General features: G+C 41.0%; 1 protein-coding gene across 1 annotated transcript in view; it reads left to right on the top strand.

The window, feature by feature from the left end:
- The first annotated feature begins 403 nt into the window (after window positions 1-403).
- CRIM1 (cysteine rich transmembrane BMP regulator 1) overlaps window positions 404-27632 on the top strand; it is a 176742-nt gene continuing 149513 nt past the window's right edge. The window contains exons 1-2 of the mRNA XM_066315930.1: window positions 404-1106; window positions 14672-14845. Of these exons, the coding sequence (XP_066172027.1) occupies window positions 755-1106; window positions 14672-14845 (526 nt within the window). The 5' untranslated portion in view covers window positions 404-754. The remainder of the gene's footprint in view (window positions 1107-14671; window positions 14846-27632) is intronic.

The raw sequence follows: 27632 nt of genomic DNA, 5'->3' as shown, positions 1-27632 counted from the left end.
GACGGCGAGGCCCCATTCACGGCTCCCCGCAGCATCGCCCTGCTGGGGCTGCGCCCTTTGCGGGGCCCTTTCTCTCCCCGCCCCCGGTGTCCCCCGGGCCGCCGCCAGCCCGTCCCCGCGGTCTGGCGCCGCCGCCCCGCTCCGCTCCGCGCCCGGAGCCCCGGAGGGGGAGGGGAGGTGCAGGGGGAGGCGGAGGCGGCGGCCGCTGTGGGGCCCAGGCTGCTCTCGCCTCCGCTGCGCCTCTTCCAGCCCCAGGATCGGGGCTGGGGGGGCGCGGGAGGAAAGGGGGCGGGCCAGCCCCGGCCGTGCCCAATGAGCGAGGCGAGGACGGCCGCTTGGGGCGGGGCGGAGGCGATCGTCGCCCAATGGGGGCAGGGCAGAGGGCGCACTTGGAGCGGGGGGAGAGTGAGGCAGGAGGCGAGTCGGGACTCGGGACGCGCGGGGGACAGAGGCAGGAGCCGTCGCCGCCGCAGCCTCGCTCGCAGCCGCTCGCACGCACGGCGCCGCGGAACCGGGAGCCGGCAGGCGAGGGACGAACGGACTGAGGGACGCCGCTTCCCGGAGGAGGCAGCGGGCGGAGCCGCCACCCGGAGGAGAAGTTTGGCTGAAGCCGCCGCCGCCGAGAGAGGAAACTTTCCTCGGGGGGCCGGAGGCGGGGGCGGCGGGAAGGAGCCGCGGCACGCTCGGGTCCGCCGCCCGGCGAGGGGGCTTCCGAGAGGCTCCCCCCGGCCCAGGCCGGGCTGCGGCGGCTGGGATGTACCTGGCAGCGGTCTCGGCGGGGAGGAGACGCCCGGGCGGAGACGGCGGCTGGCACCTGGCGGCCGCGGGGTGGCTGTTCCTGCTGGCCCTGCTGCTGGGCGAGTCGGGGACGCGTGCTCTCGTCTGCTTACCCTGCGACGAATCCAAATGCGAAGAACCGAAGAGCTGCCCCGGTAGCATCGTGCTGGGGATCTGCGGTTGCTGTTCCATGTGCGCTCGGCAGCGGAACGAGAGCTGCGGGGGAGTCTATGGGCTGCACGGAGCTTGCGACCAGGGCTTGCGCTGTGTCATCCGACCGCCGCTCAACGGGGACTCCATCACCGAGTACGAAGTGGGCGTCTGCGAAGGTGAGAGGTGGCGGGACGCCGTCCGTCCCTCCATCCATCCCCCGGGGTGGGGGTACCCGGTGGGCGGCTGGAAAGGAAGGAGGACACACCTAAGACGTCTTAGGCGCCGGTGCGCCCTCCTTCTCTTCCAGCCCGCCCGCCTGTCCCATCTGCGAGCGTGTCTTCTAACCTTCCCTGCTTAAAAACCCCCACAAACTCCTACTTAGGAGTTTCGCATTTAATATTCTTACCCTAAACTTTGGGGTTCTACTAATTCTCCGTAGCGTGTCACTGGGTTGCTGATAGCTTGTATCAGCTACTGATGCCCAACTAAAATTCCTTGATAAAGGACTCGGAAAGAGTTTGGCAGATGGAGATCGGCGGAGGTCAGTCGTGTACACATGATGCCTGTTCCGGATTCCCTCCTGTGTAAAGAAACAACAAAGACTGATCATCAGTTATAAAGTTTTCTTTCCTGTTCCTGTCACTTAATAGCTCTCTGCCTGTCCTGCTTGCCATGTAACGATAAGGAGTGTCTTTTTCCCTGCCGGAGCATCAAGGAGGGGAAATACCCACGGTAGAACTCCTCTCAAAGTCACTTTAGCTTCCTATCTTCTTGTGAGGTCATGAATTGGTATGAAGTGCAAAAAGACTTTATCCCCCTTCCGTTTTTTATCTACCAGATTTCCTAAGATTTATTTTTTTATGTGTTATAAATTAATGAAAGGCCAGAGACAGATTTTTAGTCTTTCTCTTGTACCTCCAACTGCCTTTTCCCCCAAGTTGAGGGAAAACATGGCGCTGTAAAGAGATGGCAAATAAGCAGTAGTTTGGGATACGTATAAATGTATATGTGATTCGGAGCGGGAGCTTCGACAGTTCTGGAAAAGGAGACGGCAGCGGTCCCCTCTCGGCGGGTAGAGGGCAGTAGAAAGTCCGGAGAGCTGTTGAGGCAGCATCTGTCTGAAAAACTTGCAGTTAAAATGATGCACTGTTTTAAGAAAGCCAAACCCGGTCATTTTTAGTGGGCAGCTGACCTTTGTCCTGCCGCTCGCTCATTATTAGTTTAAAACTCCATTTGCCTTCATAACCAATAAATTGCAAACCACAGCAGAGCACGCAGTGTGTCCCCGCCTGTGCTGCAACCAATGCTGTCAGCCTCGGGAGCTGATGCTTGAGTAGAACGAGCTCTAGATTAAAAGCTGGATTTTTAAACATTTTAAAATGCCTCTAAACTATTTTGAAGACCTTGGTTGGGACTATGTTGCTGAATTATGTACACTGCTGTAGTCTCTTATTTTTAATATGTGTTGGGAAAGTTTTTGTAGATAGAAAAGTACAGGCAAAGGTACTTGGAAAACTTACCTGGTTTTGCAGGAGTTTCTCTTGCCGTGTGTTTTCGAGTAAAAGCCGGGCGTTCTCCAAGGTTAAAGGAACTAAAAGCCTACAGTCATTAAAGGCCGTAATGTTCCAATTCCCTTTCTGTATCACAGTATGGACATCTCTGGCAGTTTAGGAGTATTTCATTCCTTTGAAGTGATGCAATCTGTACGTTGCTGTAGTTCAACTCATAACACGTCCCATCTACTGTTGAAAATAGTGTGAAGCATTTGTTGGCAAGATTGTGTTTCAATTATTGTTGTGCTTAGAAACTAGTTCCAGCCGTCCCTATAGCAATAGTCCTAGGGGATGGAGATAACGATCTATTAACTATAACTAAGGGAGATAACTTTCCCATTTAATTTTCTTATTTTAACTTATCTATTTAATTTTCATTCTCATAAATGAAAAGGAACCGAGCTGAGCTGTCAGCCTAGTAAATAGTCCTGGAATAGTCCTATCAGTGAATTGTCAGGGAAGTGCCAGATTCTAAGGAGCAGAGGTAATATGTTGTTCTTCCAGGTGCATGTTTTGCACATGAGGTGGCAGCAAGGATAAAAGGGTACTGATTGTACGGCCTCTGATCGCTAATGTGAGGTTGAATAGCTCTGTTTTTTTGATTGTGATGACCTAAACAGTTGTTCAGTTGACAGGCACACATGCAACAGGCTAGGCTGGTGATGCCTGATGTGAGTAGTATTAAGCCATGCCTTTAGCCATTAACAGAATAAAGGCTGCACTTTTTCTCTTGTCTTGCACATTGGGAGTGCAAACCCTTTCCTTCCCCAGTCCAGTGAGGAGGAAATGGAAGTGTCTTACGGAACTGTGTGAATAGAAATTAATGTTTTTACTTTCCTTCCTGTCTGTAGCCTTCTCTTGTATTGCAATTTTTTACACTGAAATGACCCCTACTGGCTACAGTTATAAGCATGTTTTTTCGTATCCTTTTTGAAGCTTCATCCCTGTCTTATTTCAGACTATCAGCACATACTAGGCTACAGAAGACTTTGAGAGCTGGAATAGCAACATGTAGAAATACTTGTCTGCTAACTTGTTTATAGCATTTAATACAATGTGAGTTTCCTAACACCTGACAAGGAAGTCTCTGTGGCATCTGTTGCTAGTAGCTTCCCTTTCTGAAATTACAAAAAACTATTGTTTGTTAAAGCACTCTTTACTAATGAAATTTATTGCTGATCCTGAGGGTTTTTTCCTTTATCATTCTAAAAGCTGAAGGAAGATCTCATTTATCTCACCACCTTAACTATTCACATCTCTAAGCAGTTCTGCTGCTCCTGTTTGTGTTGTTATCCTAAAGTGAGTAAATGCTTTCCTGAATGCAGTTGTATTCTTAGTAAGTAATTATTCTGAGGTCCTAGCTGGTAGCTACACCTCCTGAAGGGCATTCTTGAGAGGCTTTGCACACCTCCAGCCTCTGTTGATTTTATAACATCCTTTGCAGGGATTTGCTGGATTGGTTCTCTGAGGTGCTGAGAGCCTACACCCACTTCCAAATACTCTTAAGGTTGAGAAATTTTGAATGCAAAGCATGAACTACCCTTGCTCTCTGAAGGTGGTCCTAGAGCCACCACTGAATTAGACTGAAGTTCTCCAGTAACACCTTAGCTTTGCCTTGTGCAGCTGGGCAGGACTCTGGCTTTCCAGGGGATCAGAGAGCCTTGGGAAAGCTCTGCCAAAGAAGTTAGGTTACTCTGTGAAGGCATTTCTTGAGATGACTCTCTTTTGTCTGTTTCCATGCTTCCCCAGTTTCTGGTGCTATTAGATGAAGAGGCCTAGATTGCTTGGCTAAACTCTTCAAAGTCATGATAGAAGCAAATAATATAATGCTGAAAATGATGGGTGATTATTTTTAACTGTGTAACAGAAACATAAGGTTTTGTGATATATTTGAAATGCATAGTTTACAAACCTGCTAGTCTGAAGGTGTTCTTAGTTTCTCTTTAGAATATAGTTCCATATGAATTAGCCTCTAAGTAGACATTGAAAGAAGGTATCACTGTGCCACTAGCTTACCAATAATATCTATTACTTTGTTTGGTTTTGGTTTGTTGGCTTGGTTTTAGTGGGGTTTGGGTGTGAATTTTTTTTTTTTTTTTTAGTTGTTAGTTAGGTCTATTTTTTTGGTGAGAGGGTACAGTTACTGTTGTATTCTTTCTTTCTTACTGTAGATGATTTAAGGCTTGCCTTGAGTACTTAAGGCTTATCTGCCTAGTACATAACTTCTGAACTGAAGTTCCCTTGGGACCAGGGGAAGGTTACTGTAGCAGATTTTAGGCAAGGATGGGAAGTATGTATGTTAATCTCCTAGGATGATGGCAGAAGCTTGCCTTACTGTGGCTAGTCTTAGTCTCATTTACTGAACTGCATCTTTTGGGGAGTTTAGAGCATTGCAGTCTGTCTGAATCCTTTCAGGGGCAAGCTGGGAGAGCTTGGATGTGTCCATTGTCTTCCCCCACCCAAAAGTCTGCCTAGTTTTCCTCCCTGAGAAATATATAAGGGCACAGTGTATGGTATGTAGCTGAAGCTTAGTGAAACTGGAGCTGATGAGAAGAATTTAAACCTTGAAAGCCTAGCTTTTTTTCAAAAATTTGGAAGAGGAAAGTTGGGCTTGTTTTTTTGTTTTGTTCAGGCATTGGTTTACATGTGTGTTAATGCAGTTCTTCCCTACTTTAGTGAAGTAAGAACAACCTGCCTGCAGACTTGATAGTATTTTTATCATAAGTAACTCTGGTAGCTAGTACCCTTTGAATAGCCTTGTTTTCAGTCCTGTGCTTTCTAGTGGGTCAATGGACACAAAGCCCTCAACTTGGTGCTCTGTCTTCAGACAGACTGCTATACTACATGCTTGGCTTCTTGCCTGTGATGCAGTCCAGACCCTTAAAGATCAGGCAGTATTTTGCTTTCAGTACAAGTTACTGAAGTTCAAGTAGTCTGGAAGTTGCATGTGGGTAACCCAGTTGTTTACATCAGTTTGGACTGGAACAGTGCTGATCAGATTTCTTAACTTTTTGTTTGGTTGGGTTCTTTTCTTTGTTATGCAGTGAATGGCTGGGGAAATGACCAGGTGGTTCTGATGGCCATCAGTGCAAGTGCAAGAGAACTTACTTCAGTAACATCAAGTTTTAGAACTGATGATCTGGTTGGGGACTTCATCAATACAAAGTGGCGTACCAATGGTTGTTGATGTGAAGACAGTCAAAGTACTTTGTCCAAAGGCTGTCAGCAATCCAGACTATCAGGGTGACAAACAGAAAAAAAATACTTATTTTGTCAAAAAAGAATACTATCAGAAAAACAACTTAAGTTGTGTAACAGGAATGAGGAGTAGTTCTTTGGTGAATATGCAGCTTCTGATATGCCAGTCTTGATCAAATTTAACAGTCCCCTTCCCCTACTCCTCCTCCCTGCCGCCTCCAAAAACACTTACTAGGAGAATGCTGACTTCTTACACACAGACTGGATAATTTATAAGCTATTTCTATTCTGTATTCCATCAATGCTGAAATCTCAACATCAGTAAGAACATGTAACTCTGAGTGTGGCATGGAATTTGAATTGGATCAGGTGCTTATTTGACTTGGAAATGGTTTCCTCTCTGTTTCTGTGCATCGTGTTTCAGTTTTAGAAATTACTTGGTTCCAGTATTTCAGCAAAAATTAAGTGAAAAAGTCTAACATATAGGATGCAGGAATTAGTAGGATTTTGCTGTTGTGGATCAGCACAATTAGTTTGAAACTAGAAATCTCACTGTGGATAGACTGGATTACTAAGTTTTTTTAACTTTTGTAAAAGGAGTATTCTTTCTTATTTATTTTTAGTTTTTAAAACTTTGTATAAGCATCCTCTGCTTCTGTGAATTTTTCTACACAGAAAATGATTATTTCACCAAGTTTCCCAAAATCATGGCACTTATAAAGATTTTTTTTTTCCTTTTTTATTTTTTTAAGCTACCTTCGAACTTGCCCCTAGGCATCTTTGCTGGTTTAAGCACCCTCTAGTCAATTCAAGGATTCTTGCATAATTTAACTTCTTGCCTGGTACTTAGTCAACCAAAATGTTATTTCACTGACAGGCATATTATGCAATAATTAACCCATTAATATGGTTCAAAAATGCTATCCTCCTCCACTCCTTACATTGTGCCCCCCTTAAGGATTCTTCATCTTAATAAGTAAAGTTTATAGGATCTTGCAGACAGAACCAAATGTTCTGTGTTTTAATGGATTAAATGCTTTGTAGAGGTGACCTATTAAGTATCTCTTGTGACTTATAAACTGCTTTTCATTTGAGAATGCATTTAATCCACGGGGAATGTAAACTTGGAAATCATGAACTCAGGGTTTTGCCTGAGACTTTGAGTGACACCGGTTGTGTCTGACAATACTGGAATTTGGAAAATGACTGATACTGACACAGAAAGCTTATGTACGTGGAGAAACCAACATGGAGAAACTTACCAACCTAAACTGAGATGGGAAGATAAATTTGCATAGAGAACATCCAGATTAAATTCTGCATAAGCATATGGATTAAAAATAGTCCCTGGGGCAGCTCTTGTCTAAACAGACTAGTTTGGCCTTGTTTTGGAGAAGGCCAAAATGGGAGAAGTAAGCCCTTCCTAATGTTTTAAGACGAATGGAAGCAGTTCACATCTTTACCAGAGGCAATACTCAGTCCCCAGCAGCTTTCACTGCATGTACTGGGTACTTAACTTGAGAATCTGCAACACCACCTTGTAGGTCATGGTTGTGCAAGTCTTTATTAAGACTGAATAAGAAAAGGAACTCCGGAGGAAGGGTTGTGGGCAGGAGGAAAAGCACTGACTGGCTCATAGGCATGCACCAATTCCCATGTTCTTACTCATTCCTTGAACTTCAAGCCTTGTATAACTACTGTTAGGCTTCAGTTGTTGGTTTGTTTGTTTGGGTGGGCTTGGGCTTTTCTTTTTATTGGTGAAAAATCTAGCAAGTGTAATGTTTCTGAATCCAAGAGAGCCCCTTCTATTGGGTCATTATCCTTGAAATGAATTAAAGTTCAGTGTTTTGCTACAGGCTGTGTTGTAATCTCCTCAAGATTTTTTTCAGAAAGGCTGAATGTATGTGTGAAGGTATTTTCCCCTCACTGAAGGGTTGTTGGGATGACCCCACTGATGGCTGGGGTCATACTGATAATGGTGTTACATGCACTGATGTAACCTGTGCTGCTTTCACAATGGAAATGACAAATTTGATGTCTATCTCTAAGTTAGGTTGTTGGAAAAGAAAAGAAACCTTGAGGGTAATTCTAAATCCAGGCTTGAGTTTTCCCTGTAATCTTCTGTGACTAAGAGATGGGGTGCAATTCCTCTGAAGTAAGTTATAATTATGGTGTTCAGTGGTGCTGCATTAATGACTGGGGGAGTGGTAAAATATTTAGGATATCAGATTTCTTACAATAGTGCAGACTGTTCTTGGTATAGGTTGCATTACTCATGGCCCTCTTCCAGAATTTGTCTTTGACAAAACCTTTCCTACTCCTGTCAGTTTTGCCTCTGCCTAGCAGCTTCAGCAAGCTGCCAGCCAGCTACTTGTTTGCAGCGAAGCTGATGCGTGCTGCTGTACATGCAGGCTTCTGAAGCTTGTGGGTGCAAAGTGCAGCTTGGGGAAAAAAAAAAAAAAGAAAATTTGAATTTTAGACTGCTTTGGAAAATGGTTATGAAGCTTTGGCCCTTTTCTGAGGCTTTAGCAATTATTTTTGCGAAGAGTTTTCTAGAGATAGAGGAAAAATTTGCTATGACAGCTGAAACACTGCTGTCCATGCTCGTTCTAATCAGGGGAGTAGTGGCAGAGGCTTTTTCTGACCAGTCAAATCCTGGGACACAGTGCAGTATTTTCAGTCAGCTATTTATGAACAAGACATGTTTCTGGTCATGGGGTTAAAATAATTTGCTTGTGAGTCTTTTTTGAAGTCTATAAATGTGTAGGGGTCAGACTTCAGAACTCATGAGTTGTTATTTCAGATCCTCTTTGGGGAAGAAGGCTTTTGGAAGTGCCATTTATTTTTGCTGTGGGGAGCCCTAAGAGTGAAAGTCATAAAAAACCAAAAGACAAAACACACTCCTCTCCATCCCTCCCTTGCTCTCTCCCTCCATTTGCCCTCCCCCCAGAAAAGGTGGGGGGAAGGGTACCTGGAGAAGGAAAATATTCCAGACAGTGTGGGGAAAAGAAAACTTCTAAACTTGTAATAGTTGTCCATGTCACATGCTTCACGTAACATTTCTTTGCCTTCCTCAAGATTTCTGTAGAGTTTCTGGAGATAATGCACTGTAAAGCTTGGTCTGTTTAAATACTTTCTGCATTCCTTAGTATGAAATAACTGTCTTCAGACACATGATGAGCTGCTGCAGTGAAAAACTTTCTCACTACGTTGGGGATTTGATCACCTGAGATACATGCTAAGATAAAGCAGGCAGTCAGGTTGGAGACAAGCATTACATGCTTGTGTTCCTGAGGTATCTAAATGTGGCACAGCTTTCTAGCTTTGACTAGAAATTTTCTCAGGCAGCTGCAAAACCCTTTTGTACTGCTGTACATTCCACATGAAGATTTGATCTTGGAAAATGGACTATTCCAAAATGTGGGAAAAAAAACGCTTTCTCACAAAACTCTCAGCTGTGTGTCTTACCATAAAAGTTTCTGCCGGCTGTAGTCCTTGATTCATGAGTTCAGTGAAGGAATAAGTTGCAAGAAGGGAAAGGATTTAAGCCATTGTATGAGCTCAAACTCACTTCGAGGCTAGTCTTTCCTTCTGCTGCTTTTCAAGGTCTGGGGCTGGGTTTCAAGCATTCTTTAGTGGTAATTAGTCATTTCTATTGTTCAGTTCCTCCAAAACATGAATTTCCTTTCCATCATTCTTTTTTCCTGTTCAAAGAGAAGCGAGAGTCTACTGGCAAGAAGCATTTCCTTTTTTTTATTTTAGCGAGTTAGAGAACTCTTTCAGAGTGTCATACCATCTTAATGAATACCACTGATTTGAAAATGTTGTTGTGTATGTGAGCATGCTGGAGTGGTGGGAGTCAGACCTTGGGTGTAGTTTCATGGAGGAGTTTCTGAAAGGTTCCCCGCTCTGCCTCCCAGTTCCCAGAGGGCAGTACCAGTCTCAATAAGGATTGCTTCTCTCTTGTCTTCAAATGCAGATTTAAAGGGATACAAGAGTCTGTAAGATATGACTTAGACAGTTTCACTTTCAGGTCGTCGATGTGTTAGTGTCTTTGCTCTTCTCAGCATCCTAAGAACTACCTTGGATGCTTAAAAAGCAGAGGTGGAAGTAACAGAATAACATGCTGCAGTTAAATGTAAATTGTGAGAGTTGACTCAATCCACTCCAGTTAAATTACAGTTCAAGGGTAGGGTGGTAAACAGAAGATTATTGTGGGCAAAATGCTCGTGTATTTGTTTTCAACAGTGTTACTTTAGCGATCATTTCAGTGTGTTTCTTGCTGTTTTGAGGTGGTGCATTATCTAAATTGTGGAGGTGCACAGTATAGCATTCTCCAAACAATAGCTGATATTCGTTAAATGTCCAGAAAGAGAAGGGTTGGGGCACAAAAGAGAAGTTTCTGTGGCAGGCAGGAGAAATTGAGAACTTGAAGAAAGGGAAAGAAAAAATTTAAGCAATGGAGAAGCAGTCTCTAAAAAGGTCTTTCCTTGTACTTTTAGCTTGCACCAGTTTTGAGATAAACCTTTGCCAGTGGGGAATAATAAGTAATAAATGTAACTATAGTGAGGTTGTGTGTGTCATGGAAGTAAGGCTTAAAGTTAGTTTCTCAGTAGCATGCTTTTCTGAGAACACAGGCATTTCTTCACAGGCAAAGAAGATGAATGCTTCAATCGTGACCATCGTGCCAGCATGGTGCTGGTATGTAGGATTTAGTAGGGAAGAAGTGATGGAATGCTGCTTACCAGAGACATATTTTTCAAACTATTTCCCAGACTAGACCTGTTTAAGGACCTCTTGTTCAACTTGTTAATGCCTTAATCCTCTTCTCTACTTTAGATGCATGCTATGACAGGACTTGGGAATTCAGCAACCCAGAGCAGTATGTGAATTTTTAGCAAGCTGAAACATTTGCTTTGCAGAAAACAAGTAATTATATAAATGACAGAAGAGAAAAGGAAAAGAGTTTGGAATTAATGTGAAGTCTCCCTTCCTGTGTGGCTTCCTTTTGGTATAAAAGCGCCGTTAGAAGAATTAAAAAGGTATTATGTCCAAGACTTAACTTTGATCTGAGTAAATGCAGAACTACTTTATTATCTGAAACTTTATTATCTGGAACTTGCCTGAATGAGTTGGAAAGACTGGGGAAGTGCATGCAGATAGAAATGACTTTGAAGCTGTAGTTATGAGCCTGCTGGGAGCATTTGAACTGCTATGAGGCTTGTGTGCAAAAGGTACTTAAGTGACCATAAAACAAGACTCCAATGACAGCTCAGGATGGCTAAAAAGTGCAGCCCTTTGATTTTTTTGCCCTTACCTGATCATGCCAGCACAATGAAGTGGTGAAAATCAGTGCTACACAAGGATCAGTTTGGAGGAAAACTAGTAGTTTACTTGAGCTTCTTTTCAGCTGCATTGCTTCTAAAGACTCTAGAGTGTTAAGTGCATCCTTGATTTTTTTGTATTTTTTTGTCCTAGAAATAGCAATGGGATAGGATGTGCGTACCAAGGTTTGAGAAATAGATTCCTATATTTGGCATTTGTTGGCTCTACTTGCAGAGAAATGAAGCTTTCACAAATTACTTCAGTTTCACAATTTTCAGTTTCTTTGTTTGCATCATCGAGATTTGAGAGGTAGGCATAAAAAACCAGTCTTCTGAAAAGGAAACCATAGGGGTCGAGCAGAGCACGCAGGAAAATGTATACAGCCTGGAATAGTTCGTGAACTGTCCCAGGTCCCAAACCACTGGCATGTGCAAGTTTATTTTTTGAATAGTCCCCAGGACATGATGATGTTTGTGAGTAATAGAGGCTAGGTTATATGTTTTGTACAAGATATCATTCCATTGTTTGTTGAAATATTACTGACCTCTAAAGGAGTGAGCTGTACAGGACGACTGTTTATCTGCGTCAAGTATCTAAAGCTTGGAATTGAAGTGATATGCTGTATATTCACACCCCTTCAGCTCATGTGGATACTTCCATGTGGTTGTACCTTCCATTCCAAAGGACTTTGTTCTGCCTGTATTGATGTGACCTCTGAGAGTTTATTCTAAGTGGTAAACAATTAATCATCTAACAGGACCTTGAAATTCTGTTCATAAAAGGACTAAATCAGCTGGGAAAAGGAGTCCGTCTTTAGTCTGCATGAAAAATCGTGATAGACTTGGCATTGATTTACTGAGCTAAAATAAGATCTTGCTACATGTTTGCTACTTCATTGATAGAAATCTTGTTTCTAAATAAGCTTGTGTGAAAAGCAGGCTAGTAGAAGATGTGCAGGCTCAAACTGGATTTGCATTCTTCCTGTCTGAATGTAGCTTTTTTCTATTCACACCAAGTAATAAAAGGTAAACACCTTCTTTGAAGATTCAACATATTAGATGTATAGCCTGAACAAGGATTACTGAGGGATTTCTCTTTTCATTATGACTGTAATGGCTACTGAGCTAAATTTTAAGGTGTGTGGCAGTGAAGACTTTAGGCGCATTTACTGTTGGGCCGTGTGCTTTCTGTGTGCCTCTTTTTCTTGGAAAGTTATGAGAGCAGGGCTGAGGGTGCGCACAGTGCCTCTGTGCTCCTCTCCCCGCCAAGGAGTGCAGGAGGAGTGTCGGAAACACGGAGCAACGCAAACACTTGAAGGTTTGTGAGGCTGGTCTGGATGAGGCTGTGGTCCTTGCTGTTACAGTGTTTCAAACAGCGAGTCCTGGACCCTAGGTGTAGCTTTTATTCTTGTCCTTAGGTGGAGTGGATTGCTACTGTGACTTCTAAAATACAAGTTGTCCGGGCTGTATTCCGGCTTCTCAAAAACAGGATGTATTATTGTTCTCCAAATTCTCAGACTTTTTTTTGGTTTTGGGTTTTTGTGGTTTTTTTTTCCTCAGTATGCATGGCATATCACAATGAGAGTGTCCCAAGCAGTACTGGAGAGGCATCTTCCTTTGAAAGAGTCTGAATAGTTTCTCTTCAGGAACTTCTGCGCTTCCTTTGACTTTCATTGATAGAGTTGGTGTATTGGACGATCAGTTAAACTAGGAAAAGAAATTACTTCCTGGGGTTAGTGGCTACTCTTCCTTTGTTATTTTTATGGAGAAGAGCCATGAGGTTCCCATGGAGGTTCCTATCTTCACATCTAAAATGGACTTTTTTGTTTATCAGTGCTTTTTTGTCAGCAAAGTGCTTTGCTAGCTCATAATAGAAGGCAAGGAGTTTGTTGTACAGGGAGAAATATACCTTTGAGAATCTGCTGTGACACTTCCTGTAGATCATGTACAGTACTGAATTGGTAAACAGCTCTTCCTAGATTTATTTTTTTTCCCCCAAAACAGGAAAAACTTAAGGTTAGCAGATATTCTGCATATTTCTAAGAGTGGAAAGAATTTACTTGCCAACCTCAGCGTATGTATGTATATACTGTTATTTGTTATTAGTTTTTAGACTTCTGTTGAGCATCAGGCTACTGAATGACAGTTTTGTATTTGCTGTGTCCACTCATACTGGAGGACAGCCTCTGATAACCCCAACAACAGAAACAAACCCACCCTGGTTTAACTGGAAGATATTTAAACTTTTTTGAAGTGTTTCTTGACAGGATCTAAATTGGAAACTTGCTTGTTGATGATAAATAAAATTGGAGTGAACTACTTAGAATCTGCAGTATGAGTGCTGCTGTTGAATGTAAGGATATAAAGATTAAATTTTTTTTCCTATTGTCATTAGTAGAGGTTAGTGCACTCTGTGGACTACTGTTTTGTAGCACTACATTTTGTAAGCTTGTCTGGCTTGTCATAAAACATCTGGCATTGTGTGGCAAAGAATACCTAATGCCCGGCTTAGTTTCTTCAATCTTGCTTAAAAAAGCACATGATAGGACAAGGAGGAATGGTTTAAAACTGAAAGAGAACAGAAATTTGATTTTAGGAAGAAATTCTTTACTGTGAGGGTGGTGAGGCATCAGAACAGATTGCCTGGAGAAGTTGTGAACACCCTGGAAGTGTTCAAGGCCAGGCTGAATGCAACTTTGAGCAACCTTGTGTAGTGGAAGGTCTCCCCTTCCACGGCAGGGGGGTTGGAACTGGATGGTCTTGAAGGTCTCTTCAAATCCAAGCTGTTCTGTTTTTCTGTCTTGATTAATCTTCTGAGTTGGTGGGATGTTGCTGTATGTGCGCTTGATCTAAGGAAACTGAGATATTATAGGACTGGTAATAAACCAAATTCCAGATTGATGGAATTTGTGTTTCTTTCTGAAGGAAAAAAAAAAGTAAATTTTGTTGCACGTGGCCTCCTAGAAGACAATGGACAGTTGTAGAGTGGGAACACCAGTTACATACGCTTTACAAAACTGATTCAAAAGGAACAGAGTTATTTAAGCAGAGAAACTCATCCTGGCCTCACTATCCCTAGACCCTTGACAGCAAGGAGTGCAATGTGCTTGATCAATTCTCGAAGAATATGTATGATAATTCAGGGCTGCTGGAAAACTCATTTTTGGTCACATAACAGAATCAGAGGTCTGGCATATTTTCTGTAATAAAAAGTTATCTCTGTGGAGTGAATTCTACGTGAAGCATTTTTTAATCATCTTTTAAAATGCTCTCTTTCTGACACAATTTTGACTTCTGTAACAGCTGCAGATTCTGTACAATGTTCTCACTTCCATTATAAATATAACTCTAGCTATCTGCAAAAGTTATTTGTTAGAATAGTACTCAGTCCTACTACAGCTATGCGTTTTCCTGATAGGACATAGTTTTTCATACGGATGGAAGTAAACAATGCCAGTTGCTTTAGCAAAATGTGCAGTAGAACAGCTGGAAGACATAGTATTTGGCAAACCCCGCTGTTTAGATTAATCTGTTGTTTTTTTTAATGTTATCTTTTGCTTAGCGCTGTGTTGAACTTGAAGTGAATGGCACCCAACTCCAAAGCAGCTGAAATTTAGGTACTGCAGCTGAAATCCAATAGTGAGCGAGTTTGTTTGTTTATTTTAGATGAAAACTGGGATGACGATCAGCTCCTTGGATTTGAACCATGCAATGAAAACCTTATAACGGGTTGTAACATAATCAACGGGAAGTGCGAATGTGACACCATTCGGACCTGTAATAATCCATTTGAGTTTCCAAGCCGGGATACTTGTCTGTCAGCCTTGAAAAGGATTGAAGGTAAGCACTTGTCTTCAGTAATTCAGAGTTAGTAATTTTTTCTGTGCAGTTGATGAAAAACTAGAGTATAGTGTATATATTTAAGGATGACGTATGTAGTTTCAGATGCCTCTGGTCTTCTATGTGTCAGAAAACAGGTGTATGTTTAGAGGAGGATAGCTCAAGCTATCCTCAAGCTTGGAATTCCAAGTGCTTAAGTTTAAGATGACAAAAAACATGCATTGTATGCTATGATGTTTGCAAATTATAAGACTAAATGGCTCTGTTTGTAGTTTGTGGTAGCTACCCTTGCTTATCTTCCGCTGCAGAGCAGTGTGGAATACGCTTTAGATGTGTTGATGTGACTGAATTGTGAATAAACACAGTGGATTTTAAGAGTACAAGGAGTTGTTACGATTATATTTTTATTATAGGAGTGCATGAATTGCTGTTTTCTTTAAGTTTACATAGTGTTACCTTACTGCTCATATTTTGCAGTTCCTATGTTCCTTTGATTAGATTTGTGTTAGGCCCCTTATGTTTAAGCTTACACATACATCCGTATTTATTTTGCTTTTTTTTTTTTTCGTTTTTGTTGCTTATGGCTAAACTGGAACTGAGTTGGCTCAAATGCATCCAGCTGGAATTAAATTTGCATGGTGTATTTCTGGATTGTTCTGAACAGCAATTAAAGGAGTGATCTTGGACCATTCATATGATGCTGTAATTACTGTTTATTCTCCAAAGTGTTCAGGAACTTGCAGAAGTTGATTAGTGGTGTGGCCCTGCTAATTAGACTACTTAAAGCCGATGTTTAAAAGTATTGAAAAAGTTAATGTGTTTATAAGGCTACTGACCATATTTCAAGTTAGGAGAATCCTTGACTTAAGGAAGTGTGATGTCATCTGTTGTACTACTTTTGTGTTAAGAAAATTGGTTTTGTGCTACAGACTTAAATGAAGATGTGAGAAACTGAAGAAACGTAATCATGGTGGTTGTTCATGATCTTGCTAACTAAAGGTGTATAAATGCTTGGTCTGGGATTTTTGTGAGTTTTTTTCCTTTTGTAACTCTAGGAAGAGCAGAGGCAGAGCCTTTGGTGTGTTGTTGATGTGGTAGTGGGCAATAACATGTATGGGTTTTTCAGTCTTACCACTTCTCTTTTGTCTTGTGAATATGTGACTAAGTCTGTAGTATTTCAGCAGGACTCCACTGGCACGGGAGTTCATCCTTTGTTTAACTTGCTGTGAGAATCTGCTCTAGGTTGTCTTTTTGTACTTTGCAGCCTTGGAAGAAATGGACTTAACTTGAGGAATGGCATAGCTGAAGCAGGTTGATTGTGAGTCACTTGCTTTCAGAGATCTCTTTTTTTTCAGCTAAATTTTCATTTTAAAGCACCAGCATTTCATAATTAGCCATGAGGTAACAATACTCTACATGTAAACTGTCTTGGATAAGAGCGGTGGTGCAGTTATTTTTTCAGAGGTGCAATTTTCCTTTTTTTTTCCCCTTGATTTTATTTCTTTGTGGAGTGTGGGGGTTGTTCTTCCAAAACCTCAGACTGTGGGGCACCAGTAGAAGTGTTTAGGGCCTGTTGACTTTTAATTTTTCACAGTTGGAAAGGAAGGATGGCTGATGCAAATGTTGAAGCAACAACGGTACCTTTTAAATAACAGAAGTCTGGCAGTTACAACTCGAGTGTTATAACAGTCCAGCTTTTACTCATAAGAATGTGAGTTTGCATTTGCATCCTCAGACTATCAAACTGTACCACTGAGGGGATGTTGGAAGGTAAATCCCTTTGTATTTCCTAATAGGCAGAATTCATAATGTAATTTTGATTTCTGCTTTTTACAGATGTGGTCTGTTAAATTTGCTGACTGGGTTTTGCACTGTAAATGCTTATTCCCTCTTTCTGTGACTAGGATTGGTAATTGAATGCTAGCTGCTAATGGAGGTTATGTCTTTAAATGCATTAGTTCTTGTTTTGGTAATTAAAACCAAAGTAATGCTTCATCCTGTACCTAAGCTAACGGAAAAGAAGAATAACTTTTTTCCACTGGTGCTTGCCACGTCCCTGTTTGCTAAGCAAGCCAAGTCTCTTAGGTAAAATGGAATAGACACTTTGGTGTGTCTGAGCCAGTATTTGCTGCTTGAATATGTCAGGTTTTCAAATTTTAATACTCTGAAACTAGAATTCAACCACTTGGAAAGTCCACCTGAAACATGGCTTAGGTAGTACACAAACCGGAGGGTTCTATGAGCATGTTAAAATTTAGAAATCTTTCAGTTTATTTAGGGCAAGGTAAAATCTTAAAGTGTAGTGTCATGTAAAAAGGGATGATTCATAAGATCTGTTAAATGTGTCAAATTAAGATTTTCCTGAAATCCAAAGCACTGATGTATACTTCACTCTTTTGGCTTGTCTGTTAAAGATAATAGCAGGAAGATTTGAAACTGGTAATTTAAGCCTTTAAATACTCTAATAGAATCTGTTGCCATGGAAAGTGGGACCAGGGGAGGGTAGTCTAACTTCTCCCTCCTCACCACACTTTACATGAATAATTAAATACACAGTATGATTAAAAAGACATAAGTTGAATACCTGAATGATGGATACACCATAATCAGAGGTTCTGAAGAAAACTGAACAGCTTACTGAAAGCCTGCAGATAAGGAATCTGTTGCATAGATACAACCTGACAAGTAGCAAACAGTGAGCTGAAATCTGGAATCCCGTTTGCCATATAGGAATGTGCTAAGGCTTTTGACTATACTTCATTTGCTTTTGCCTTTTTCTGTTAGCACCTTTCCTTTCCAGTTGTATTCCTTTATCTGGTTTGCCTTATACTTAAGCTTTTCAGCCTGTGTGTGGTCTTCCTTTCTGGGCTTGATGTCAATTCTAGCTTTCTTACTCTGCTAACCCAAAGCTTTCTCTTGTTAACTTCATGTAGGATCTTTCTTGTCCTATTGGAATCTGCCTGCCTTCCTGGGCTCCTCATATTTCATTCCAACTTCACCTCTCTCTATCCCATTCTTTGCCTACCTATTTGATTCTATTTGTATCCCAGCTCACTTAAAACAACTTTCTCTATCCTTCCTTCCCAAAATCAGGTCACCTGGGCCCTAATGTCATGTTGTTGAGATGTCATTGACCGGCCCTGAGACCATGTTCTTTATTTTGTCTCCCTGTGACTTGCTCTACCCTGTACTGGGAAAGCCTGTAGTGAGAAAAAATAATCCCTACTCAGTTGTGTGTAATCTGTTTAGGGGCACTGGTGTCTATTGGGAAGAAAGTGTGGTGAGGCTAAAGTGCAATCACGGTAATGCAGGTACTCAAGGCTGTTGTCATCTCCATCTCTTGCCTTTATTTTCCTGGAAAACAGTAGGATTAGATACATTTGAAAGGATTTGTTTAGTCATAGAACTTGGTAGCCAAATTCTCTCTAATATTCATATAGACATGCTGGAAATGTTTAAAGAGTTGTAGCTTCAATAGACTATGTAGCATAAAGCACATTTATGCTTAGGGGCCTCCCAACTCCATCACCAGGCTTGAAGTGCTGGTTTCTCTACATGGACCATCAGTAACTTTTCACAGAGAAGGTTTGACTGGAGGTCATGAACCATCCTACTATGAGGAAATGCACATGTTTGGGTCTAGAAAGAAACTGTCTGGAAAAGCTATTGCATACCTACTAATAATACTAACAATAATAGATTCCTGTGTTGGGGTGTTTGGGTTTGGTTTCATTTTTGTTATTGTTGTTTAAAATGCTTTTGGTTATTGTCTTGATGAGTGCCTGTTCTGATATGGTTCAGGAAATCCTGTGTTCTTGAGCTTGGAAAGCTTGTTTTTATTCAGGAGCCTGCTAAGAATGACACCTTGGTTGAACTTGGGCTGCTGGAGTGGACGGTGGAAAAATATGGCCAGGAAAGCAACAAGATGCCTTCTGTTTGCTGAGCCACAGTTAACAGACAGGAGTCTTAATAAACTGCATCTGTGCATTCTTGCAGTCACAGTTGGCAAAGAATTAGCTGCAGCCAGCACAAACAAGCCAGTTCTTCAGACTTGGTGTGAGATGCTGCAGATTGGGGATGAGGAATTGAGAGAGGAAGTAATTTGTTTACATCAAGATAAAATTGTAGGGAATTGATAGGAAGTAGCATGGAAAACTTGTAATGTAGTGCCTATTCAGATAGCTGAAAATCTAATTCCAATGACTCCAGTTCTGAAGTCTTCTGCTTTTTCTCCCTCTATGCCTGACTAGCACCAGTTCAGATAGCCCTACAGAGTTTTAGAGCAGGCCTGGATCTGTGCTCTTATGAGCTGCCGCTTCAGAGGCATTGTCAGGTCTTCAAATGATAACTGATTTCTTAGTAGAAGTTCCTGCTAGAATAGTTATCTCCTCTTCTCTCTGGGAAGTGAAGGGAAAGCTTCATCATCAGTGCATCCAGTCTTTCACTAGGTGGGCTGGGTTTTCTTAAACTGATTTAGTAAAAACTTTGGTCCTGCAGATTCTTTCAAAGAGTTTGCTTGGATAATACCAAGTTGTGATGTGACACAGACAAACGTGTTTTCCAGAGAGAGAATGAATGCCATCAGTCATAGCAATGATGGTGGTTTTGCCTCATCACTTCAAGGTACGCTTGAGCCCCAAGAGGAGAAACCAACTTCATCAGTTCTACTCTATCCAAACCATAAACATTTTTCATATCAAACTTAAACTCAGTCTTTATTCAGAATAAATGTGGAGGATAAAATTTGTGCCTTTTTTGATGAAAGATGTGATTAATACTTTAGGTAAATGAACTTCTTTCACTTGTATCTCTGTCCACATATAAAACATGCTGCTCAATACTAAATCATTGAAACTGTTGTTTTAAGAATTGCTTCTTGGTTACCTAGCTTGCACCTTTCCAAGCTATTCACTGCTGTCCTTCATAGGTGAAAGGAGAAGGCCTTTTAAGTTGCTGGTGTCTATTAAGCTGACTTATTGCAACACACTCCTTGCATTCCATTATTTTTTACATGTAACTGAATAACTTTATGCTGACAAATGTTGCAATACCTGTTAGACCAGTCCTGGAATAACAAATATGAGAAGGTAATTTTATTCTGAATTCTTGTTGGGTTGTTGTTAAGTTTGATTTTGTGTAAAACTTCACTTGTGTGGTCTTAATGGCTGTGTTGAAAAACTAGAAGAGAATAGATCCAGCTTTCTGCTGATTTATCAAGCAAAGAGTGAAATATTTTCAGATGTGCTTAATCTGATATACTTTCCACTCCCCTTGCACAATAATTAATGTATGTTTTTGCTCAAATAACTGATCTTTGAAGGTTGGCATGTATTTGCAATAAGGAATGCAGTTGTGGCAAAGATCCAGATTTTACCCTTAAACATCCTTGTGAGAGCCAAGCAAATGTATTTAAAGGCAAATCTTACATGAACACAGAGAAAACCAGAAGTGTAGCTTTTGGGCTTTTTTTCTGAATGCATAGAGACAGAAGGGAAAAACCATGTTTGATATGGAAATAATACAGATTGCTAATATGAACTTCAATAGACAAAGCAATTTTCCAAAACAAAAAAGGAAGAGAACTTGATTGTTAACTCGATGAGAGGGTTCTGTGACAGTGGCACATCTGGCAGTTGCAGTTGCTTTCACAGCATGACAGTGCAGTGTTACGTTTGCCGGACTTGTCACTTTTTCCTGACTCTAGTTGCTCAGAGAACTGTTCCCTGATCAAGGAGGTATGATCTTTTTAGCCAATATATTGGCTATTTTAGCATGTCCTGTTTTTAAGGCAAAATATCACACAGACAAAATCTATGCCATGAGATTTCAAGCTAACCAGAGGAAAACCTTATAGACTTTTCAGAAAGATCTCAAAAGGCAAAACAGACTTTCATATTTCTGTATTGATGTGGCTAGGTACCTAATTTTAGGCTTAATTAGATTATGAATAATGCAGTTTGTATTAACAGGGGAAAAGCTCTATTGCAGGAACTGTTAGGAGGGAAGATTGAATGTAGAACACAAAACTGAGCATCTGGTTGAAAAACCCTAAAGTGTTACCATCACAAAAATTGTTAACAATTGAAAATAGTGCTGTGTCTTTTCTATTTTCCTTGCCATTCGATGTAAATGTGTGGTGTTTTGGCAGTGTAATAACTGAGCTTATTGCCTTGCTGTGCTGCACTTGCTCATGTGAGCTGCTGTACAGATGCCATGCCTGCTTTTCTACATCTCTATGCTTGGGCATGTAGTGTGTATGGACAGCATACTGGATCTTCAATTTGTGACACTTCAGTTTGCTTCAAACCTGGCAGTTTTTGAGATTGCTGTGGACAGAAGTGTAACCTTTACTGTAGGCCCTGGGATAGGACTGCGTGACAAATGCCTTCTACAAAGGCAGCAGTCAGATGTGATGGCCAAAGCAGGGTTGTTCCTAGAAACAAAGGAGCATTCTTTTGCCTTTTTCTGTTTCAAATGCTTACCTGCATTCAGCTGAAACTGAATACAAGATAACTGATTGTACCTGGAGCTTCTATGAGACTAGGGAAAAAACGGGTAGGTATCTTACAGCTGGTCAGATCTTGCACTTGATAAATTCTGTGCCTCCCAAAAGCTCTTTTCCATCTTGGGAAGTAGGCTGTGCTTGAAGTATGTCCACTTTAATAGTAGTGGCAAGCTATAGGCTTAAATGAATGCTTGACCTTACTTCTGTTCAAGTTGAGGAAGAGAGTGAAAATGGAGCAGGTGGCTTTCAGCAGAGCGCTTCCAGATGCAGTGTTGATTTTAAGGATCAAAGTTAGCTACACGTGACAGAAGAGACCTGAGCAAAGATCTCAAATTGAATGGTGTGTAAACATTAGGTTAATGTTGTATAGTAGCAGGAAGCTATATTCCTGTGGCTGGGTCACAGGTCTTGTTTTGACAGGGCAAGTCTTGTTTGGATATATGTGGCATTGATGCTGACAGAGATAACTGAGTGTTGAATGAATGTACGCAGTGATACTGGTATCAATGACATACTGGTCAATATGGCAATTTTACTACAGTGGCTATGTCTCTATGAATAATAAGAAACAATTTATTGTAAAGTCAGCTTTTTTTTGTTATTGTTGGATCACCTCCAGTAATTTCACAGTTGTCTCTGTAAATGAATGATATGCCAATATTTTGTGATTCTGAACAGTTATATAGCATGAGACAAACTATTTTAGCACTTTGTCTCCAAATTTTGGCCTTGGAGTTGTTGTGTTGTTTTCTAAATAAAACGAACACTATACCAATTCCACATCATCAGACTAATTTTTCTTTCTAGCAGAATGAAGCATTACCAGCAAAGTGTTTGTGTCTAAGATATATGTATGTATGGAGACTTGAATCAAAGCAAGATCCTTTGAACCAGTTGGCTTTTAGAGAAACTTTTTACTTTAAATGAGAAGCGTGACATTGAGATTGGTTGGATTTTCTTTTGAGAAAGTCTTTGAATGGCTTTCTTAGCCTTAATTATGATTAGGAAGAGCTGTACCCATTCCTGAATTCCTGCATATGTTCTCTTCCCTGTTCTAGATTCCTTCAAGTGTTCTGTGTTCAAAGTAATTTTTAAATTATAGCTGTTCACATTAATGAAAACTTCTTTCTTCATTCAACAAGTAATCTACATAGTTTGTCCAGAATCAGATGTTATGTAAGTTCTGCCTTTCTGTCCAGAAGAGGTAAAGCTTTCAGTAACTCTTGGCTTCAGTAAGGAACAGAAAAAATGGTACTTTTGTATGTTTTAGACATGTAAAAATTGTTGTCATAGTGACAAACCAATCTACATAATTTAAGGTGCTGGAATTTAAATGACTTGTCAGATATATATGCCAAAATTGCAGCTTCTATAAATGACTGCACTAATAATGTTAAATGTTGAACATTTTTGGCACTAGCATATAACTTTAGAAGGACAAAGAAAATACTCTTTTGATTTAAAACAAGTATAAAAAGACTCCCAAGCCCCAAACTGGAAACTCGGATTTGCTTTTGACTCCTGGTTAGGAGGTGCAGTCATACACAGCAGCAGAGGAAATGCTTGACATTCTCATCATGTGAGCTGGGGCTTCCAGCCCTTTTGGCACACTTACATGAGGTACGTCCGAGGTCTTTCTTTGCAGTTGTCGTGTCAGGCTTCTTGTAGACCTAAATATGAAACGGGGTAATGCCAAAAGCAACATGTTTCATCTTTCTGCTTTGGGTCATTCTGTAGTTTTTTATTTATTGCTTTATGGGAGTTTTGAACACACTTTCCTAAACTCTTGTTCATGTTTAGAAGTCAGGATAGAATACTAGTATCAAGGTTTTACAGCTTGAGTAAAAATAATACATATTTTAAACGCTAATCTGGGTGCTTCTGAAGAAAACCACTTCAAACATCCAAAATGGTTTTATAAACTTGTGACTGATATACCATACTACAATGATGGGTAGAAAACAAGATGTAAAGTCTGTTAAAGGAAATTTTTAAATTGTTGTGCAGCTATAGTTTGTGGGCGGTGTGGGTATCCTTTACCTAGCTAGATCACTCGTGAGAAAGAACTAAAATAGCAGTCTTGATGTTTTTGCTTTTCAGAAGTCTTGCACTCCATACTGCCATATCAGTTGAAGAGTTAGGGTGTATATTTCAGTCTGTGCCATCACCCTTGAGCATCTAGTCCTTGCCATGGTGCACGCCACTGCTCTTAGCTTCCAGCTTGCAATAACTGGATACCTTCTGCTGGGGCTTTGAACGTCCTGCGACATGGGCATACCGGGTAGAAAGACAAACACCTTGGGCCTGGAACTCATCTGCTAGGGCTGAAGAGCTACTGAGAGTTAAATGCTGTCAGTTTCCTTGAATTGGATCTGTCCTTGAACAAGACGCTGGCGGCTGCCAAGTCATGAGTAAGAAGAGCAGAGTAAGGCAGGACTCCTCATCCCGGCTTTACTAGAATCTGAAAACTCCAAGTGAGCCAAGCAACATCCAAGTGCAGTGTGTGTGTGTGGAGGGGAAAATGAAAGAGAAAGAAATACCTATCTTTTTTTCCCTGACATCTCCTCCTAGTGCTGGAGAGTTAAAATGCATAATGGATCAGCATGCTAATGCTGTTTGTTGTGTGACCTTAGGTGTGTTGAGCAAGAAACTGAGTATTGCAGGACAGTGGATAGTTGGGAGAGCACACAGGTAACTGAGATTAGATGGGATTCAGATCCTGGCTCAAGGGCTGTACCTGGGTAGCAGGGCCCTTACAAAGAAACGTGATCTGACTGACTCACTGATAGCTCTGAATCTCTTACAAGACATGTATACATAACACCTAATGAATGACTCTGTGGCGTGGTAGAAAATGAGGAGAAGAGGAAAATGTCACCATTTTCAACATGTAAAGTGTGCTGTTAGAACTTTTCATTACTGCATAAAGTGATTCTAGCTTTAGCAAGATTTTTGTTTTCTAGGTATGTGCTTGCTTAGTCTTTTTCAAAACGCTGTGGGGTGTTAGTGAGATTGCTAAACCAGGTCTGTAGGAGTTAGCATCATATACAGGGATGGTACACATTGGTACTGCCTAAAAGCTGTTTACTCTCCTTTGCCATTGTCTGAGCAAGCTGTTTATTGAAATGAGATTAAATAAGAACTCTGGCTAATCTAGTTAACAATCCCTTATGTGGATTGTCCTGTATAGGGAACTGTGCTTTACTGCTGCGTTCTGCAGGTTCCTTACACTACGGAAGAGTTTCAAAAGATCTGTACATTCAGTACTAATGTGAAGTGAGATTAAGTGAAACTTGAAAACTGGGAAAAAACTGAAACTTCACAATAACACATCCCCAACTTTGAGTGGCACTCTAACATTCAGATAATGTGAGTAGCTGTCCTGCATGCAGACCAGAGCATGAGTGCTCATTGTAAGAAAGCCCACACTTTCTGTAAGGCACCATTGGTTTGGTTCAGGAGGTTGCAGACAGATGTGACTGACATTGAGTTTACTCAGAGTCCTGCATTTGTGAAGCATTGCTTTGTCAGTGCACTTATTCCAATAATCCATGTTTCTCTTCTCAATCCTATTGCTGTAAAAACTACTAGATCATTGACAAGGGAAAGAGTGCTTTGCTTTCTAGCAGAAATCTAGTCTGTCTTTACAGCTGCACTCCACAAAGCTCATCACTGTGAGATCAGACATGGCTTCACATCAAGTTGCTCATGCACCTCTTTTCATCACTGTGGTTGTTCTTACTTGCTTGATATTTTATATAACTGAAATTCAAATCTGTGGACTGTGGAGCAAGAAATAAAACTCACTGAAATCTTATTTTCTCATAAAAGCCCAGTGGAAATCTGTGAATCATTTCTAGTTCTTCTGGATTGGCTCACCTGTGAACCCTTGTGGCAGATATTCCCTTTTTTATTGTTTTTCTCCTCCCTCTTCTTCCCCACATCTTAAAGGCAAAATTGTCATAGGCTATATGCAGTTAAGGAACTTTCTGGGGAGTGCAAGAATTACTATGGAGTTGGAGGAAAAACTTGAGAAGGCAAAGGTTAAAGACAATTGTATCATGTTTGTAATTTTGCTGATGTTTTGGGCTTGGGATTTTTTATCCTTTTTTATTTTGTAGCATGGTGGCTTGCTTTCTTTTGCTTAGTGAGGGCTTTTGTTGTTCTTTGGGGTTAGTTAGTTAGGATTTTTTTCTGGACTGAAAATACCACAACCTATGTGTTATTTACTAATAAGGTATGTGTAGTAGATACAGATCAGAAGTCCTCATGATGTTCCAGGGTTACAAAAGTTGGCAAATGGGAGCTGAAACCTAAAGTAACTGTGAGGTATAGCCTAATAAGAATATGACATGACTTTAAATTTCTTTGTCAGTTTTCCCACAGCAGAAGCATATCTGTCTTAAATTGAAATACTTGCTTGTTACCTGCCTACATCTGTGTGAGGTGTGTTCTCTGAATGTGCCTTTGATTAGATTGCTTTTGTTAAAATAAATAAAAAATCAGCAAGCTGCTGATTGTACTTGTACTCCGGTGGTTTTGACCCATCCTGACTAAATTGAATGAATTGATACTTCCTTTCTCATCTGTGTTTTGTGTAAACAAAGACTGACCTAGTTTAGGCATTAAAATGCTCCTGGCTTTGAATCCCAAGTGGAAAAGGGGGATTTTGAGTTTATGGCCTGGTGAAAAGGGGGATTTCTGCTGCCTCTTGCCTTAAGGAGTTCATGTTTCTATGCTCCTCTGTGTCCCTTCTCCCAGTTGCCTTGACATGACATGCTGTGTGTCCGTGCTGTGACCTGGGGAGAGGAGTCCCTTAAGCTATTGGGGCCAACAAAGGTTCTTTATTGACAAATTGCGGTTCAGATGGTGTTGTGAAGAAATGAGGCTTTTATCAGTCTGCTGCTTCTGTGTCTCAGTCTCTGCTTTTCCCTGTTTCCTGCACATGATTACTTCTGGGATTTATTATATTTGAACAGTTTCAACAAATATTCAAAGATATTACCACTCTGCAAGTACTGAATATGGGCAGGTGACTATGAGACTATACAGCAGGAAACCCTCTTTGGTATGAGGCAGCAGAGAATCTGTGGGAGCTGGAGGACTGATGAAGAGAAGTATACTATTACTATTTGAACAACTAGAAAAGCTTCAATTGAAACTCTCATCATCTTGAGTGCTGCAGAATGCAGTTCTGAAATGAAGCCACAGGGAACTAGGCTTAGTAATTTCAGTGCTAGTGAAACTGTGTGTTCTCTATTCTGTTCTCTGCTGTCAAATGCTTCCCATAAAAAAAAAGTAAAGTAATAATAATATGGTAGGTACGATGATTTGAGGCTCTAGATGCCACTAGGTGGCAGAACCCCTGCATCTATTTTGTGGATTTCTTTCTGTGCCTTGATTCTTCATCTGAATATGAAATTTCTGAGTGAAAATACTGTTCATCTATCATGTAATGAGAATAGATATCAGTAGGGATGTTTGCATGCTATCCTGATTGGGCTCATGTTGGCTGCTATGGTGGGAAACATGTAGGGCTTGCAACACACTCTTATCCTTACTTGTTCGGACTGCTACCCTTCTGTAAAGCCTGCTGCTCAAAGCAGTTGCTTGCATTTAGTTGCACCTAGATGTCAACACAACTCTTTCCCTTTTTCTTGATCCTGTTGTTAATAGATGAGAAATGAGGAGATGACAGTGTCATTTGAGAGGAATGCTTTGTAAAGAATACAGTGGCGGGAACATGGAGATGGTGAATGGTTTAACCTGTGGTAGAAGGTGAGATTTTGTGAATGTGGGAACCTCAGTGTTTTGGAGCGACTCATTTCTGTAGGTAAGACCCTTGTAGCTGAGTAGTTGGGAAAAAAATGTGTCTTGAAGAATACCTGTTAATGATTCTTTTCAGTAAGGTTCCTCTTAGTGCTCATCTTTGATTGCAATGTGCTTGTCATCTATTCATTGTGGGAGATCATTTTAGCTTCGTTTTATTGCTATTTTGACTTACAGAGCAGCTGGTATGGGGCTGAAAAGAGTCCAAGAATAGGGTCATTGACTGCCTCTATTTACTAGTAGAAGGCTGTGTAGTTGTGGATATTTGGGGCAGGATAAATTCTGCAATTATGTATGTTTCCATGTTGTATTAACTAGGATACAGCCCTCATCTTGCATCAGGGAGTACAGTGCTACTAAGGCAGCAGACATCCATATCCTCTTGATCTGCTCATAAATATGCCATCTGTTTTAATGAAGACATCTCTGAGTGCATGCTTAGTAATGAATCCA

Source organism: Sylvia atricapilla, chromosome 3 (assembly GCF_009819655.1).
Source record: "Sylvia atricapilla isolate bSylAtr1 chromosome 3, bSylAtr1.pri, whole genome shotgun sequence".
Lineage (NCBI taxonomy): Eukaryota > Metazoa > Chordata > Aves > Passeriformes > Sylviidae > Sylvia > Sylvia atricapilla.
The sequence above is the reverse complement of the archived record's forward strand: the minus strand, read 5'-3'. Positions and strand labels throughout refer to the sequence as shown.